The following is a 19,256-nucleotide window of genomic DNA, read 5'->3' on the forward strand; positions in this document are numbered from 1 at the left end:
ACCTTTGTAGCCAATTTTGAGATCCATTAAGGTCATACCGGTGGACTGCTGTCTCTTGCCTGTCACCCGGTTTGCATTTTCGGGTGCTGAGCATACTTCCCAGGTCTTCCACATCCTTCTGCCGGTCCTACTCATCTGCTTGGGCTAGGCCTTCCATCCTAGGGCCATTTTCTAGGCCATTTAATCCCAGGTCACTGCCTTTTATGACCACGGTCTCTCACCTAGGTGCTGGAAGATGCCACTACAGGTAAGGGTGTTGTTACCACAGCACCCCTCCAAATCTGCTTCTTCGGGCAGTCCGAGGTCACCATCATCATTTCCCTGCTTCGGGTGCTGTTTTTGCTGGCGCCCCATTCACATTTGCCTTGTGAGTCATCAAAGTCTGCCTTGTACAGGTTCCTCGGTCCTCCTGGAGCAATCTCTTGCACTGATTCCACTTCTGGATGGTGGATGCCATGTTGCCTGTTGACGTGCTCTGGGGGGCTGTATCATTTTTGGTGGCATTCTGTCCTGGGACTGCTGGATCTGGAGCCTAGTCTTCAATCTCCTCTTGGGGGTCTTCCCCTGAGTTAGCTGATATCATCTCTGCACATGTATCTGGCTTTTCCATCACAACCACAGATCAGCCTATAGACTTGGTTACATTGGTTTCAATGGGGCACTTGGATCTTTGATGTTTCCCTTCAGGCCGATTTCATCAAAGTCCGGTTCTCTGAGCCCGGTGTTGGTGCTGCACTCTCCCTTTGAATGTTCCTGTCCCTTGTCTTTCCCAATGCGGGGGAAACCGCCAGAGTCCCGTTCCTTCTCCCGGTCTTCTCCCTAAGAGGGGGATGCACCATCACCCCAACCGGCCCTCCCATTCCCGACATTCACACAAACACACAGGCATCCTACACACACAAACATAGGCACCCTACACACATACATACATATGTACATACATACATACATACATACACACATATGCACACACAAACACACACCCCTACCCCTCCCAAACCCCCTCCGTACATTTAAGTTTGTGCCTCTACCACAAACAGCCCACTTCCTGTATGCACAGTAAATGCATGTGCTGTTCCCTGCCATTAGAGGAAAGCGGCCTGTCAGGGAAATATTTAAGGGTTAATGTTAATGTTAAAGGACATTTGTACCGCGCACTATCACCACCGGAGTGGTCCCCTGGGGCTCTGGTGGCTCTGAAAGAGGAAGGGAGGGTGAGTTAGTGGGAGGAAGCTGGAAAAGTGCAAGAGAGCAGTGATGTGCTGTTGGCGGCCTCCGCCCGGTGGGTCCTTTGGTTGGGCCTGGGGTGTTTTCGGTCGGTAGTCATCGTGTACTGTTGTGCGAGTCTATGTGTGTTTGTGTTTTGTTGTTGCAATGTAGTGAAGTTTGTGCGGTTTGTTGTGCTGTAGGTTTGTGGTTGTGTTTGGTTTGGAGTTTGAGAGGTGTATGCAGAGGGGGGAAATTGTTAGTGGAATTGGTTAGTTGGCATCTTTATCCTGAATTGAGTCGTTGGGCTTGCGTAATCTCCCCAGATGGGGTGGGGGAGCACCCCTCTACCTCTGTCCTGATCTGGGCCTTCCAGCATTCAAGGTCCCTTTTACATCTGGCTCCCACTTCCACCCGCCTCCCTCACAATCCCACCTGTCCTCCCCTCCTACTCATATGGCCAGTGCACCTGCCAATGTCCGCAACTCAGCTAGTGTGGTGATTGCCAATATCCTGACAATTCCACAACACTGTGGTACCTGGTAGCAACTAAGGGGCGAGTGAGGATGTTGGGTGGGATTGGCTAGCGTTGTTGACTCCGTCTCCCTGGTTGTCGCCTGTGTTCCACTCTAGCCGGTGTCACCTGTCCAGGTGCCGTGGGAGCTTCCCTATCGGTTCTGGGAGCTGTCAGTGTCCTCTCCACTTTAGTCATCCTTTTTCCTTTCTGTTGTTTCGGTTTTCAGTTTGAGTCTGTGGTGTTGAAGAGCCAGGTTTTTAGTAGTGTCCTGAATTTTAGGTGATCTTTGGTGTTTCTTATTTCTTTTGGGATGTTGTTTCAGGTTTTTTGCGGCTAACTGGTAGAAGGAGGTGCCTCCAAGTTTTTTCTTAAGGTATGGTTTTAGTTCCAGGCGGATTTCGTTGCTGGATATGAGGAGTCTCGTTGGCTTGTAGATTGTTATTTTCTTTTGTAGGAATTCTGCTCCTTGTCGACTGATTGCCCTGTGCATTATGCACATTGTTTTGAAGGTGATGCAATGTTTTACTGGGAGCCAGTGTAGTGTTTTTAGGGCAGGAGTGATGTGGTCTCTTCTGGATAGTTTGAGGAGTAGTCTGGCTGCTGCATTTTGGATCTGTTGTAGTTTCTTCAGGAGGTATTCTGGTATTCCGAGGTAGAGGCTGTTTGAATAGTATATTCTTGACATGATGAGGGCGACGATAGTGAGTGTTTTATGCATGAAGGAGAGGAATGGTAGGATTCTTCTTGCCATGTGGAGGAGGAAAAACATTTCTTGACTGTTGCATTTATTTGTGGTTCTAAGGTTAGGGTGTTGTCCATCAGGACTCCCAGATTTTTTACTACCTTAGATTGTGTTGGTGTGGTTCCCATTTCCGTTGGCCATGGGATGGTGGTTTCATTGTCTTGGTCTTTGGATATGATCATGATTTCTGTCTTTCCTTGGTTGATTTTCAGGTTTTTGGCATCCATCCAGTTGAAGACTTCTTTTAGACAGTCGATTAGGGTTGAATGATCGGCTTAGGTGTATTTGATTTTGTAGATGTATCATCTGCATAGTTGTAGCATGTAATGTTGTATTTTTTGAAGATTCTGATGACTGGAGTCTGGTAGATGTTGAAGTACAGTGGTAATAGTGAGGATCCTTGTGGCACTCCACAGTCGTTAACTCGTGGAGTGGATTTGAAGGGTTTAATCCATATGGTTTCCGTCCTGTCTGCTAGGAATGATTTAGTCCAGAGTAGTGCTATGTCTGTTATGCCTATGTCTTCTAGTCTTTTGTTTAGGGTGTCATGGCTAACTGTGTCGAAGGCTGCAGAGAGGTTGAGCAGAATAAGGGCTGAGGTTGTGTTTGAGTCTGCGTTAGTTTTTAGGTCATCCCAGATGGATAGTAGTGCTGTTTCCATTCCTCTTGCGGGTCTGAAACCGACTTGAGCTTGGTCCAGCAAGTGGTGTTGTTCTACGTGTTCATGGGTTAGTTTATATACGTAGGTTTCCAGGAGTTTTGCCGGGTAGGGAATGTTTGAGATCGGCCTGTAGTTGGAGAGGTCTTCTACATCGCCACTTGTGTTTTTCAGGAGTGGTTTGATATATGCTGATTTGAAGATCCTCGGTACAGTTCCTGTTGCTAGTGATAGATTTACAAGGTTTCTGTAATATTCTGCTTGCGTTCCTTGTGCGAAGATTGTCATAGTCCACTTTTGCAACACTAGAACTCATACAAGTGACAGTGTAAAGTACTTGCCTCTACTGTCCCCTAAAGTCCCCTGGAATTCCCTACCAAGCCATGGATTTTCAGAGACTACCCCCAATTTATTTGTGATTTTGAAACAATGTGTTGCATGCCTGCCTCTGGATATGCACTCACTGTGTGTTACTTTTGTTTCCCTCCTGGTTGTGTAATATGTCTCTCTGGGCCTAGATAGTGTAATCATCCAATATATTCTGGAGTTTGGTAGCCCTTCTGGCTGTTTTTGACTTGTGCGCAGCTTGACTACCTCTGTGTGTTTTAGGACTGTGCTATGTGCATATTTAATATCTGTAATTCTTGCTTAGAGCATAGTATGAAACATATGGCTGAATTCTGTGTGGCTTCTTGGATCCAAATTATTATGGTAATTACTGTGTATGTTATTGTGTAGGGATCTACTCTTAACTTGCTTCTGGGTGTCTATATGTATGCTGTGTATTACCAGGTATCTGGCTTGCATTTTAGGGTAACAAGTGAATTAGGCTGTGTGACCTTGCAATAAACATCTATATTTTTCAGAATACCTTTGTGATGTAACTTTCTGTAGTGACTACTGGGAATAAGTGTTCCTCCATGCTAGCATCTGTCCCTTGTGAAGTTAAGCCTGACTGCTTTGCTACATTTACCCTTATATAGTTTAGTTTTTCATTTTTGGTGACACACTGTTCTACCATTAGGTTAGATGGTTACACAGCCCAAACCAGAGGCTTGTGAAAAAATGTCCCTAACACTAAATAGAATTTCTAAAGTGTTGCATACCAGCTCTTGCATTGGACCAGCATTCCCATTACAAGTTTACAAGCTCAGCCTTTCATACTAGGGTCAATCAATGGAGTACCATTCATTGTTTTTCAGGAGGGTTGTCAAATAATCTCCCTAACAGGATTTATGATACACTAAACAGAACGCGTTGACTTTAATCTTGCACAATAATATTCGAGGTATAAGGGTGTACGGAAACCTCAAGTGTCGCCTCCTGAATTGGGACAGTATTCACTTTACAAGTTTGAATCCTGCGGCATTGCTGACTCTGCCCTTCATCCTTCTTAGGTCAATACATTGAGTATCATTACATGTTTTTAGAATTGGTAGTGGTATGAAACTCTATATAAGAACACAAATTATTATAATATTATTATTTAGGTATTGAGCAGTATACAGGTATACAGCGGTATAACTGTGAGGTTATGGATGAGTATACATCACATATTTTATAGTATAATATCTATAAGATTGGCTTCATGCATCCAATATACAAAGCAATTGTGACTGCAAACTTGGATATGCATGCATAATGTGTTTGGTGATAACAGAATCAAGGCCTGAAATGAGTAATAGAAGAGTGTTCACCATATTGAGTGGCTTGACGTTCTGCCGTAGGTGGGTTGCCTCTTATTCATAATTATGGCAGAATGACAGTGATTTATAAGGATATTGATGTGCTGTTTGCAAGATCTATTGGACCCCAGGTTTCTTGATTGTTTTTGGCCAGTGCGCCTGCTCTAACCCTTTATTTCATTTTTTTGCACAGCTGTCTGTGAAAGTGGGTGTCAGAATGGTGGTCGTTGCATTGGACCTAATCGATGTGCTTGCGTCTATGGATTTACCGGACCCCAGTGTGAACGAGGTAAGCTGATAACTCTAGCATTACTGAATACAGCTAACACAAGGCATATAAACTACCTTTTACCAATATACATGCTGATAATTGACTTTGTCTTAGACTGCAATGTGTTGTGTTATTTTGGTGGCCTTGCTTTCATACTCTACTGCATGCAATGCTATACCGTTGCCATTACATGCTGCTAATGCAAAATTATATGCTAATGACTTAAAAGAACATTCTATGCTTATCTGATGTCATCCTTCCAGATCTTAAAACAAGAGATCAGGTCTACTTCACATGACCAACCCGCTGTACCTACCATTCCCACATGCAAAAAGAAAAGGCATCTCCCTACATAACCCACTGACATTAAGACTAACAACTCCAGAACACTTCATGGTTAATGAAATATATTCAAATAAGAACCTACATAAAAAAAATAAAGATTGACAAATATATGTTACCCTTTCTATTACAATTTCTAAAATGTTTCCTAAATTCCTTAAAAACCCAAACACAAATGAAAAGAACATCACCAATAAAACATCCAGTAAACGGTGAGTGTTATTTAAAGATCAGAAAAATGTATGAACTTTCTTGTATTTGATTACTATTAAATGATGTGTAAGAAGGACAGAAATATGCAGACTAAAGGACCTCTAAAATACTTACATTTCTTAATAAATTGTAACACGGCTCAGACTTCCAAAACCCCAACAACATTTTTATTTCATGGACTCAAAGATTTCCCATGTTGGATTTAATTTTGTTACCCATGTCTTCCCAAGCACTCTAGAAGCTACTAATGAAGTGTAAAGTTCTTTAATATAATGTATTTATTACTGCCCAATAATTTGATGATTGAATTTATGCACTGATTAATACCACAATTTCTCCACCCATGGAAGGTGGGGTGAATTGCCCTTATGATTTTAAGAAAATAATAATTGCCAATTGTAGGGATATATTTATCTTATCCAGGAACTATTTAATTCTACCTCTACATCACCACTTTTCCCCTGGTCGAAGATATGATAAAGCTCCAGTTTAAATTGTGGTTAGCTAACTCTGAAATGTTCTTGGTATACCTGGTGTGTCTTATTTCCAATTGTCTCTAATCTCATGAAGTATTTATAGTCCTAAAATCATTTGTCAAAAATGTTAAATATTCTGCTCATTTTATGATATTATTCCCTTTGCCTGTTGCCTGTAACTTTACCAATATCCAAGTAATAGCCTTCTCTCTTGGTATGTATGTTATGGTATTATAAATAGGAGTGTAATATTCACATTTACACCATTCAGTATTTCTGTTAGATAAGTTATGTCCTGCCAATGCTGTCTTTAAAATCAAGCATGTATGCTATTCTACTCTGCTATGTGTGCCCATAAAGGCCCCCATTGAACCCTTCAGACTTTCGGCCACGTTCAATGTTACACATTATGAATAAGCTGGTTACCAGTCATTTGGTCGAAAACCAAATGATCGAATGCCATTTGGTCGAATGCCAAATGGTCGAAAAAATAGTCGTTTTTTTTTTAATTTATTTTTTTATGGGGGGGATTCCCCCCAAACCTCCTTTTTCTTTATTATTATTTTTTTTTACCAACCGAAACGAAAAAAAATATATAAATAAATAAATAAAAACATTCTACCTTTTTTTTCCGACCAATTGGTATTCGACCAAATGGTCATTCGATCTTTTATTTTCGACCAAATGACTGGACACCGAATAAGCCATCACGTGGGTATACCCTGTCTAGCGAGCTGCACAGAGGTGATCTCCCTTTACAGATAGCCTCATGTCATTTTGTCACATTGATCATTGGATGGCAAATTGAAGTATAAGAAGTTATTCTATTTCACTGACTTTTCAAATAAACATGAAACACCTATAGTTAATCTTCCACATTTCAGACAACAGTGTTGCTGATTTGATTACAAACTGTATGCAAATATTTACAGTATTTAATGTATAATGTATAGTAAACATACTATGTAGCAAATGTGCCCTGTTCCACCCCGAAACATATTACCACATATAGGCGATGCAGTGTTTTTATCCTCTACATAATTTCAACACATTCTAGAGTGTCAAGCAGTGTCATCCAGAATCATTGACACAAGTTAAAAATGTCCTGGTTTAATGTATCTCTGCCTGACAGGTGTCGTCCCACGAGCAGGATCATCGACATCATTGCATTGAGATGCATTCTATGGCAGCTTTTTCTCGAGCAAACAGAGACTGGTGTGATATAAGAAAAGTGTTCCCCATCCAAGTCAGAGACATAGAGGATAATAAAGATCGAATAACTAAAGTGAGTCTGTAAGAGGACAATTCTATGGCACCTGTCAGGACAGTTCTGTGCATGTTACATTGGGCATTTGAGAAGAGCATGGAGGCAGCAGAGCGGTGATGCATCAGGTTGAGGGTTACTTAGGGGAGGAGAGAGGTACAGTTGAATAGGGATATATTAGAAAAGTGGTTGCATCTGGCAGATGGGAGTGGTAGGGGATGTTTCTGCTGCATTGGTATTCCTGTTCTGCAGAGTTATACTGTGGTTGCCCAGAGACTTCAGATGCATTTATGTTATGATATGATAGGTTATTTATAACACGCTTAATACCCAGAGGTTTCTAAGCAAAGACCCGGGGATCAAACCTGTTTTGCTCCGTGTCATCTTGCTTCCAAGGCAAGCACGTTGCCCCTGAGCTATCCTCCTGAAACTGTTAGGTGATGTTAGTTAGGTAATGTTAGTTTAGGTTAGCTGAGGGTAGGTTAGGCTACTTGTAGCCTTCACACTGGTGCTGGTATTCTGAGGAGTAATTGCCTGATAATGAGCATTTTGCAGTGGCAGTTCATTCCTGAATTCCAACAACAAAGGTACCAGGCTTAGAACTGTATAAAGGGCCCGGTTCATGAAATTATTTGCACATAAAATAGTGTACTTGCGTGTGCAACCGCGTGCAAATCCGCCTTCGTTGATTCCTGGAATTGAATGTGTAATACTTTTCCTGGACTTGCGTGGAGTTCACGCTGGCTTAGCACGCGTGTACGAGCCGCCAAGGGCCTTCTGCAAGACTCCATGGAGTGCATGGTTGTGGCTTGCGGGAGGGGGCAGAACACCAAAAATGGGGAAGAACTTGCGAAAAAGTGGCAGTTCCAACGGACAGCCTGCAGGTAGTCCCTCGTACGCTCACAATTGTACAGCCCTAGACACATTCTTGGATTCGATCACACAAATTCTCAGCTGGGAAATGGCCACGCAAGTCCTTCAGATGATCCGCCACCCAAAGGCAGGCATAAGTACACTTGCACGTATGATTTGCAGCGCAGAGATGGGGTTGCATGCTGGATTCTGGGGTGTATGTGCTCAACCAGGGTTTTTATGTAACTTAGGGGTGCGCGTAAGCAGTGTAGAGGGGTGCAGAAACAGTTTATGGGGGTTTGTATGCAGATTTTCCAAGTTTAAACCGAGTTACGATTTTCCATACGAAGGTTGTCGGGGTGCCAGGAACAGTTACGGGGAAACCCTATGCATGGTCCCCAAGATGTAGGTCTGCTTGCGGGGGACCTCACATACTTTTTGATGGGTGTGTGTATTTGTGCCCTGGGGTACGCGCAAAGGTAGCTGATCTGGCTATTTATGCTTTGCGTGTGGGCGTGTCGCGGGTATTCCGGCTGCGACTTGCAAATACGGTTACTTTGTGGGAACAATTTCATGAATGGGCATTTTTTATTCTGCGCGCAGGTTTGCGCAGTGTCCTTCTCGGCACGCGGCCCTTATGGGATTTCACCACACATTTCCATGAATCGGTCCTGAAGTTTGTTATATAGTTGTTGGTTGTAGCAGTAGGAGACCAGGCTAGTAGTATTTGCTTTGTTGCAATGGGGACTTTCAAATCTTGACATGGTCTTCAATTTGTGTTGGATGTACCCAAGGTGATGAGCTTATCAGCCAGCGAAGGTGGAATTGTGCTTGTGAAAGCCTCCTATATTATCAGATGATAGATTTGGTGTTATGTGGTCATATTTGTGTGGTTCTTCAAAGCTGTATGCCAGACAGTTTTCATGAGGTTCAAGAAATAATCTGGCAGATCTGGGTATGTTTTTGCGGATGTCGGAATGGGCGAGTTCCAGACATTGGACTGTGTAGTGGAAGACGATGAATGGGTGATCATAACACATGGCGTTCAGCCAATGAATTATGTTGGGGTTTTGAGTCCTGCTTAATAGGAGGATAACATTTGTGTTGGTGCAGTTAATTTGAAGGCTAATAGGAGGCCAGCCATTCTCCGATGTGGGTGGCACATGCTTTCAGTTTGATGATAGCTATATGGGCTGTTACTGTTAGAGATCCTTTGATGTTGTGTACATATTAATAGCCTCATGTTGCAGCATGACATTCAAGGGCCTCATGTATAAGTTAAATACCTATGGTGAGAGAATTGAGCATTGTGAGCCTGGGATGGTGAGTGAGAGGAGTGATGAGGGGTTTTCGCATCTAGGTATTTTTGCTTTTTCTGCTGTATGCTGAAACCTTGGCTTTTTTCCCTCTCCTGGACACTTGAATGTAGATGGTTTGCATTGCTGTTGTGTTGAAGTTGGCTTCATGTTTCTCCCTCATATGCTCTCAGGCCTCTCTTGGCCCCCCTCCCCCTTCCCTCCTACTCTACTCTCCTCTTCGCTCCCACATCACCTGGTGTGTTCTCTGGGCAGCTCTGCTCTGTGAGAGTCTCTTCAAAACAGGTGTTCCCCTGCTCCTCCAGAACTTTCAAGGACAGCATTGCCTCCAATGTTCCAGCCTTGGCAGGTTCTGTGATCATTCCTTGCCACTGGCTTCTTCCCGCTTCTCCTCAAGCACTCCCTTGTGCACCCTCTCCTCAAAGTGCAATACTTAATGTACCCTTTCCTCCCCATCCTGCACTTCCCCTCCTCCCCTCCCTCATTTCTGTTACTGCACTTGCACGCTCCGAATTATCTCACGACCCAGTAGGAACTTTATTGTTTGTCTTCTTCCCTGTTCATCCCAACCTACACTTCCTTGCTTCCCCTTCCCCTCTTTTCTGTTATTGCACTTGCATGCTCGGAATTGTCTCATGACCTAGTAGGAACGGTATTGTTGTCTTCTTCCGTTCCCCCCATCCTCAACTCACTGCCACCCCCACCCCTGCATTCTTGTACAGCACTTGCATGATGCAAATGTCTCAAGACCTTATAGGAACGTTATTGTTTGGTTTTTCTTCCCTGTACCTCCCTTCCCTTGTCTTGATGTGCATTATGAATATCCAATAAATAAATAAATGAGGAGTTACATATAGGTGTAGGTCTGTGTAGGTTGTTGTCCATCTATGAAGTAGGGCCAATCAAGCACTTTTGCACACATCCCATTCATCAGCTCTGAATGCAGCTAACAGACAACAAAAAAGGCATGATGCGCCCCTTTTTCAATATTGTTCGATAATTTTATCAGTTCTTGAGCGGTGGTCATCTCTTTGCAGAAATCGGACTGAAAGCCAAGCTGAGCGTTCTTGAAAAGTTTGTGTTTGTATTTGTGTGACTGCAGAGTGATTGCTTTCTCTGTATTCTTCTCAGGACATCGTGGTGGATGATGTGGCATTAGTTCTTGAGTTTGGCTGGGGCAAGTCGTGGCTTCTTTAGGAGCGTTAAGGCTTAGATGTTTTTTAGGGATGTTTGGAAGAAGCCATGGGACTGGGATGTGATGATGGTGTGCAGCAGGGTGGTGACGGACTCTGCTTTGTAGAAGATGGACTACAGAGAGATGAGAATGTGTGAAGGATCTTTGAGATCTACCTACTGCAATGTGCTAATTCCTGAAGAGTTGATTAAGGGAATGGATGGTAGTCTGCAGGTTGGAGACTGAGGTCAATATTGCGACTGATCAGGTTGTTACGTGTTGTGGGCTTTTGTTGTGTCGGTGGAGGATGGGACTTGGAGTGTAATCCAAAGTAGGCTTGGTGCACTGTCTGACAATTCAGAACAGGTCTTATTATTGTTGCTGGCATTGACAATACTGTTAGTGGATAAGTTGTCTTGGGATCAATATCGCGACTGATCAGGTTGTTATGTGTTGTGGGCTTTTGTTGTGTCGGTGGAGGATGGGACTTGGAGTGTAATCCAAAGTAGGCTTGGTGCACTGTCTGACAATTCAGAACAGGTCTTATTATTGTTGCCGGCATTGACGATACTGTTAGTGGATAAATTGTCTTTGGAAAGAGTGATCTCTTTCTTCCACTGGTAGTCAAATTATTTGATCTGAGTTAGCGCTGATTTGGAGCGTGATGTGTGCGATTCATCCTCTGACTGTTGGATTTCCCTTTGGCATTCATTGACCGCCTATGCAGACTCTTGAGCTCAGGGTTTAGGTTGGATTGATTTTGGTATGTGAGGTACCTGCAAAGTAGTAGCTTGTAATGTTGTATTTGTCAGTAAAGCTTCGGAACATGTAGATTCCACCGCAGGTTTTTCCATGGAGGGAGAAATCCTCAAATTGTTTACTACACATTTTACCTCAAATGTATGTGGCGATGGTTTAGGGTAACACAAAAGGTAGAAGGGGTGGGGGACTCAGGGGGGCCCCATTGAATTCTCCCTCGAGGAAATAATCTCGAGGACATAACATAATTTCAATGTCCTGTGTTTGCACAATGTCATTGGCCAGTGTGATGAGATCTTGGCAGAGCCAATCGTTCGGGAAAATGTTAAGGGACTAGGTTAGAACTTTGCTTGGTTTAAGTTGGTATTGTTTTGGCCTTTTGGGGGCGGTTCATTGTGTGCCTTTGTGAAGGAAATGGCATAGTTGTTTAGGTAATGGGCTGTTGCCAGAGCACTTGTGAGTTGTTATGATTATATTGGAATGGGCTATTCTGTGTGATTAAGATTGGTGAAGAACTAAAGAAATGCCCCTTTGATAGGTTTGATTGCTATGGAAACATTTGGAAATACGTATCCATTCCAAAACTCACCCTGTGATTTCCGCCACTATTCACAAATACAATATTTACAGAATGAGGCGGTCTGACTTACAGGAAAATTAACCACATTCTATGTGTGTGCAGAAGCTCAGGGCACAGTCGATCTTGTGGTATCTGATATGCGAGCAAAGCCGCACTAACCATGCCTGACTTTCAGGAGCAAAGCATTGCAAATGCAACAATTTAACCTCCATTATTTGGTACTGTCTTTTGAAGACCCCTTAATGCGCGGGGTTTCTGACTCCTGCGGCTGCACCGCCCAAAGATTTTCCCCATTCTTGGTCTCCGAGCAACGCGAGGGGGTGGGAGCCACAGTAGACTTCCAGTAATCAATTAAGGCAGCATGAACGATTTGAACCGCAGCCAATGAAAACCTGCAGAACACATGTGCAAGTTTCCATAGATTACGGATGAAACAATGGGTGTTTTTGTAGTTTAAGATGGACAGAGTGATTAAGAGGTCTCCTTCCTTCCTACACAAAGCCTAAAGCATGTGGTTCTGCATTGGACGCATGAGGAGAGCAGAAAAGTATTTTCAATAATCTTCAAAAAGAAAAAGTAACTCGCTTTTGCATTCTTAATTCAGAGTTGGCAGCTTCCTCGTTCTAAGCGAAATACACTTCAAAAGGTTCACCCTATGGAAAACTCTTAATCCTTTTAGAGCATGAGCTTTCTCAATAAAGTGCATGTTAAATGTAAAGAAGGACGCCTTTGGCTCACCAGTAAGTAGCAGGTGCTGAAGGTGGCGGCCATTTTACAATATTGCAGGAATGATGGCAAAAACTGGAGACATTTAGCAGGCCTTGCATTGAGGCACCGTTTAGCAGGCTTTGTAGCCAGAGGCAATCATACAGTGCTCTATGAACAACTTAACTATTGTAGTGGTCACATCTAAAGGAAGTACGGGTATCTTTGCAATGTGGCTCACCAGACAATAAGCACTTTGGCAGCAATACCAGGCTTAAGGCCATGAGGCAGACAACTACCCCTATACCTACCTGACTCCTGAAATATGTCAATGTCAGAAGTGTTTAGTATAGGCCACAGGTGTAGGCTCCTTGATGAAAGGTGCATTAGCTACAACAGACAACTCTAGTGTCTGGATGGTTGGTGCCTTGGATGAGCCTTGAAGCTGTCAAGTGTATAAGCCGGTCAGACAGCACAACGAGCTGAGCGCCCGTTTCTGACATCTGTGTGGAGCCTGCTGATGTAGGATTGAATCCCGGTGGGGCCAACTCATCCTCCTGAGGTTGCTAGATTGAGTACGACGCAATACCACACTGTGGGATAATAATATCAACTGTTATCTCAGCGCTCAGATGCCTACGGGCTTGTAGCGCCATATAAAACTAGATATTATTAAGTGGGGGTGTTGCATTTTCAGAACAAGTGCAGCTGACCTTTTGCGCTATCTAAACGGAGCTGGGGTAGGCTGTCAGTAGTCTGTGCAGTGATCAGTGAGGTTGGGGATTGTCACATGGGGTTCTTTGTGTCTTCCAATGTGGTTTGGTCAACGCCTGTTCCACCTGAGTCCAGCCTGAGTGCATGTGTCAGTGAGAAACTGACCTGGATTTAGGTGCCTTTGTGGGTAGTACATAGGGTGTAGTTCTTAGCGCTAGTTCCTGTCATTCAAGCCATGAGTGGTAGTTAGTGCAGCCCTTGCAAGGAGCACGAGTCACCAAATATTAATGTATCCCTCACCAGCCAGCACTGACACCAGCAGAAATGTGGAGTAGTTACTGTGCATACGTGTGCACCACTTCTACTATTCTCCTAGCAAGTTAGATGGGTTACTAACACCCAGGACTCGCCTCTGGGTACACGCACTCCACGTGTCATCACCAGAAACCACTTAGAAACATACGAGCACACAGAACATGGGTTTTCCCATCAGCTCATATCAGCACTACAGGATTCACACCCGTCTCTCCCTCGCCTCCCACTGACCCCACTCTCTTCAAGAATCATACATCGAGAAGCCACCAAAGTGACAGAGGATATGCTGTATAATACCACTTTGCATTGCACTGTATCACATATCAGGACAGCTGTAAACGATCATCAAATGTACAAGATAGAAAAGAATTCAGATTGTAACTTGGAAACAGACTGGGAATGGTGTACTATGGTGAAGAAAGCTCTCTGGGAATACATTGAGGGGTCCAATAATAAATCGGCCCATAGGATTGGATATCAATTCTCGTTTGCAGTAGCACGCTAAGCTATACAGTACTGTATTTGAATGTTCTTGCCCACTCATGAAATATTGAATTGTAAACTGAGAACCCAGAGTTCCAAACGAGGATTAATCTTGCACTAGCGACTTCTTACTCGATCGACGTATTCCATTTCCAGTGGCAGTGCTAGACCTCTAGCCCTTCCTGATATTTTTAATCATTTATTCGGATAAGGCTTCATGCCCCAATGAGACCACCACATAATTAGATAGTAAAGAGAAAAAAAGGCAGAAGTAGAGGGGAGTGAAGATTGACATGCTACAAAGTAAACAACAGGGAGCCTAAAGGTCTGCACTGGAGGACAGGGCCCATGCCGCCTGGGTGCCCCTTTGCGGCTCATTCTCCAATGAGCACCCAGTTCTAGAGTAGGGATAACTGCGTGACCTTAAAGGCCATCTCCAGAGTGGGTGAACTTCAGTATGTATGTTCGTTGCTGTGTCTACAGCCCGGAATCTCCTACCCCAGCTGTCATTTGGGGCTGCCAGCAACCTAGCGGAAGAAAAACAAAAGAGGTGAAGGGTGGCAAATTCAGAATGTATCTCAACCTCTGGCATTGCTCTGAGCAACTCTTCACAGCATTGTTCTTCAGACTGGTCAAACCATTATTTAAATGGGAAAGACCATATGCAAATGAGCCTTGGTCCCACCCAATAAGGGGTAATCCAGCCCAAACTGCTTGGTCACATCCCTTTTGCATGAGAGCACAAACACCCCTAGTCATGCTTCGGCCTTATTTGTGTGGAACCAAGCAAAAGTTAAGATTCATTTTAAACCTTCCAGCCATCCCCTCTTTTGTTTTGCAGTAAGGTGGCCGTCTGCAGCTAGGTGAATACCATTGTCGTTTTACTCGACTGATGCGAGCATCTGTGAATATTCTAAAGATATACATCCCCCTTTCCAACCCACGTCCTGTGCTACAGTTGCCTACCGATCTTAACAAGTGGAGTCATTGTGAAGCCATAGAACAAAGGGGAACCCTTCAGTTTGCTGGGATCTCTGTTCTTTGAGCACTCTATTGAGTCTACAACATTCCAGAAGTGCTAGGGCAAGCCAACCATTTAAACATAGTGAGCAGCATTTGTGTTTATGTGTGTGGGCTGATGGTGGGGTGAATGTAAGTGAAGTACATTGCACTGCATTGCTGGCAAGGGGAAGCTTGCTAAAACAGTGTGTTTAAGTATGCGAGAAATGAGAGAAACATCACAGACATCTCGACCAAGTGGTGGGAGAAGCACAGGAAGACGTTTGTGTGTTGAGGAGAAGATGCTCATGGCACCCAGCGTGCAAGTGGAGAGAAGCCTGCACAGCTGAAAATAAGAAAGAACCAGCACATGGTAAGGGACTTTATGAAGCCTGAGTATGTGTGGTTTGTGTAAGGCTGGGAGGTGCAGTGGAGAGTTTGCCTCTTAGGAAGATTTTCAGGTAAGCCGACAATTAAATCGAAACAGCACACAACGAAGGTGTTTACCAACGCATGAGTGTGTGTTTGTGTAAGTGTGGTAGCTCTACCCTGATGTGCAAATGTGGAGGGGCCTCTTTTAGAAAGATTTTCAGATAATCTGAGAATCAGGAAAAAACAGCACATAGTAAGGGGTCGAATCAGCAGAGCAAAATGAGGAAAAATGTCGCCCCAGGGCACTAGAAAAATTGTCTTTGTTCCCACCGCCTTGCCGCGTACTGACCCACACCAGGTTAGAGGCCAATGCCAATGCAGGCACAATGTTAAACTGAAGACAAACGTTCAGGAAAAAGCGAAGAGTTTTTAAAATGACGACTATCTACTTCTCCGCCCTCCTCTCCCGTATACACCAAAATGTTCCTCCACCCACCCCCTTTTCATCACATCTTCAAATGTCCTGTCTTTAGAGAGAACAACGTGGAGGTCAATTTGCACATATGGAAACACCTATGTTAACTGTACAAGGACTGTTTAGGCTAGTAAGATGGCACAGAGAGTAAAGGGCTCACCCTTACTGTGAGCATCCTGCAATAACAAGATTGATTTCAAGTCAGCCTTTCATCCTTCCAAGTTTGATAAATTGAGAACCATTATGTTGGACAATAATCGCATCGGTGATTACTGTGCTTATGAGCGGGAGTACTTTGACCTGGAGTGCCATGAAAACACGTGGTATTATTATTATTCACTTTTGAGGCTCAGTAGCGTTACTGAAGCATCACACACCAATTTATGTATGCTGTACAATGCGCAAAATATTCATAAATGTGATGCGGCCCAAAGTGTGGCATGGCAAACGTGTGACTTAGACTTGGGACTAGTGCAAGAATTTTTGTCACTACAGGCAAAATGCTGATACCCTACTTCCTTGTGATGAGTCTAAATTGTCTGGCCCTGATTCATGGAACAATGCGCATTGATCCTGCAAAGTCGCTGTGCTGAGAACCGTTTGGCGTGTCCCAGCGCGCATAACATTTTGTGCGCGTTCCGTGATTTCATGGAATACTTCCCTCAAAGCAACCATATGCACAAGTAGCGGTCGGAACGCCCCCACGCAAAGCAAATCCAGACACATACACCTACCTTTGCGTGCTCCTTGGCTGAAAACCTTTTACCGCGGTAATACTGAGTGGGGTCCCCAAAACACAGACAGCACCCCAGCGACACCGTATGGGGTCCCCTATAACTGTTAACAGCATCCCAACTACATGCCTACAATTTCTCGTAACTTAGGTAATTTTCCAATCAATGTGCATTCAAACCCTCATAAAATGCAACTACACCCCGCTACTCTGCTACTCTGCATATGCGCACCACTAACTGCAAACGGCACCCCGCTGCGTGCACGCACCCCAAAATTCCCAATCGGACCTAAACTTTGTGCAGTGATTCCTATGCAATTGGGGCCTCACGCCTGCTTTCACGTGGCAGTGTGATCCGGAGCTTTGCATGCTGATTCCCCCAACGTGATGTTGCATGGTCAGATCCATGAATACTCTTGTTCTTGCGTGGTGCTGGGAGTGCGATTTCCTCACAGAGGGCATCCCTCAACATGGCCACGTAATGCCTGGTTCTTCCTCATTCTGCGTGAGGAATGGGGAATATGCATGTACCGCCCCCATTTTAGATCTCTTCTCATTACCCAAGCCACACTGTGTGTGGAGTCTCCCGCAAGGCGCTTGACTGCTCGCAGAGGCATGCTTGACCTGCGCGAAATCCCTGCAAGGTCTGGAAAAGTCCCACAAAGTCGATTTCATGAATCGAGGGAGAGGGTTTTGCATGCAGAATTGCATACAAAGTCCCTATATACCCCGCAAAAAAAAATCCATGAATCAGCCTTATGTGTGTTGGGTCAAAGTGCGACCCTTTGGTTCACACCTGCAGGTAAAGTCCATGACAACCACCTAGAATTGGCATATTACAGCACCAAGCCTGTTTTGCCCGCACTCCAACACAAAAGCATTCACTGGATGGTGCTGTCGATGGGGTGGAAGCAGTTAGGGTGGTGGTGGGTGTCGGAAGTCTACTTCACCTTTTCTGAAGAGGTGCCTCATAAAATTGACATTCAAATGAGAAGAGACAGGAAAATGACTTTTCCGCATGGTCTGCAAAGTTAAGGGCGCTGGTTTGAACGCAAAGTATGCGATCGGATAATGCATGAGCCGATATTTCCACACAAGCCCTGGCTGAGAGTTGCAGGTGATTTAGACTTTCCTCACCAAACAGGAAGCAGTAATGTTAGAAAGAAGCACGTGGAGTATTCCAGGTTGAACGAGCACTTTCTTAAGTCAATAAATACCCTCTCGAGAAAGGACCGAGGGGAGACGTAAATTCCCTGGCCCTTTCTGCAGGTCTCGTAGACATCTCGTAACATGCATAAAATCCTTTTGGACAAAGAGTGCATTTTTTAAGGGGGCCTTTTTACAAAGCCCTGGAGAATTCGTTTGGTCCAGACACGCATCAGGAGACAAAACAAGCTCTCCAGCTGTGTACACTCAAGGGCCCCACTGCCAAGGCAAACAGTCAAGCTGGAGAAGGTGTGGGTTACACTTTCTGAAAATGTGTCTCCTGTCCTTAGGAATGATGGGGGCACTGGTAAGGAGATTCCATCAGCAGGGGCCGCTGCCTCTGACCTCATTCGCAGAACCTGCCAGTGACAGCAAAGCGGCTTTTTTTCTTAATCAGGCATCATCTTGCCACAGAAGTACATGTGTCTTTGCCCTCCCGAGACTAACAGCATCGTTCTGCATTTCCTGTACTTACTGAACACTCTGCATGCGTTGTGGGGCACAGTCTCTCTCCCTCTCCCCCGCTCTCTCTTTCTCTCTCTGTCTCATACACACACATAACACACACACTCACTCTTTCTCTCGCTCTCTGAAAAATGTTATATCGTAGATTGGGGAAATAAGCGTTTTCTTGGAGATGGCTTCCGACTGATCTGTGCATATTCACAGGGATTTGGTGCACACAAAATGGTGTCCAATGCTATCCAATCACAGCTCTCCAATCATTAACTAGCACATTCTCTTTATGTATTGATTTTATTTATGTATTGCATTTCTAAAGCGCTCGAAACCCAGAGGCATCAAGGCGCTGGTACATGAATTAACAGCATGTGAAAAAGTACACGGATTAAACATGAGGACATTAGGAAGTATCCTGGCCGAACAGCAGAGTCTTGAGATGTTTGGGGAAGGCCTAGTACGATGGTTCCACTCTTAGATTCAGTGGTATAGCGTTCCAGTTCTGGGTGGCAATGACCACTAAACTCAACTCCCCTGATGGCTTTAGTCTAAAGCTAGGGTTGATAAGACCGTGGGTGTGGGAAGAGTGGGTGGGTCTTGCCGACTGCGCTTTTTTGAACTTTTGCGAGAGGATGCTCATGATGTCATAAACGGGCGTCCTCCACCTGGCAACAGGTTAGATCCCACACAGTCTGAACGAGGATACCCTGTCTGTTGAACATAGTCACACAGAGGTTGTG

The 19,256-nt window shown here is 44.4% G+C and overlaps 1 protein-coding gene across 1 annotated transcript in view; it reads left to right on the plus strand.

Moving 5' to 3' along the window:
• Positions 1–19,256, plus strand: part of LOC138577245 (fibrillin-2-like) — a 454,244-nt gene that overhangs the window by 150,601 nt on the left and 284,387 nt on the right. The window contains exon 6 of the mRNA XM_069649613.1: positions 5,002–5,097. Within this exon, the coding sequence (XP_069505714.1) occupies positions 5,002–5,097 (96 nt within the window). The remainder of the gene's footprint in view (positions 1–5,001; positions 5,098–19,256) is intronic.

Source organism: Ambystoma mexicanum, chromosome 1p (genome assembly GCF_040938575.1).
Source record: "Ambystoma mexicanum isolate Mex_15411 chromosome 1p, UKY_AmexF1_1, whole genome shotgun sequence".
In the NCBI taxonomy this organism is placed as follows: Eukaryota; Metazoa; Chordata; class Amphibia; order Caudata; family Ambystomatidae; genus Ambystoma; species Ambystoma mexicanum.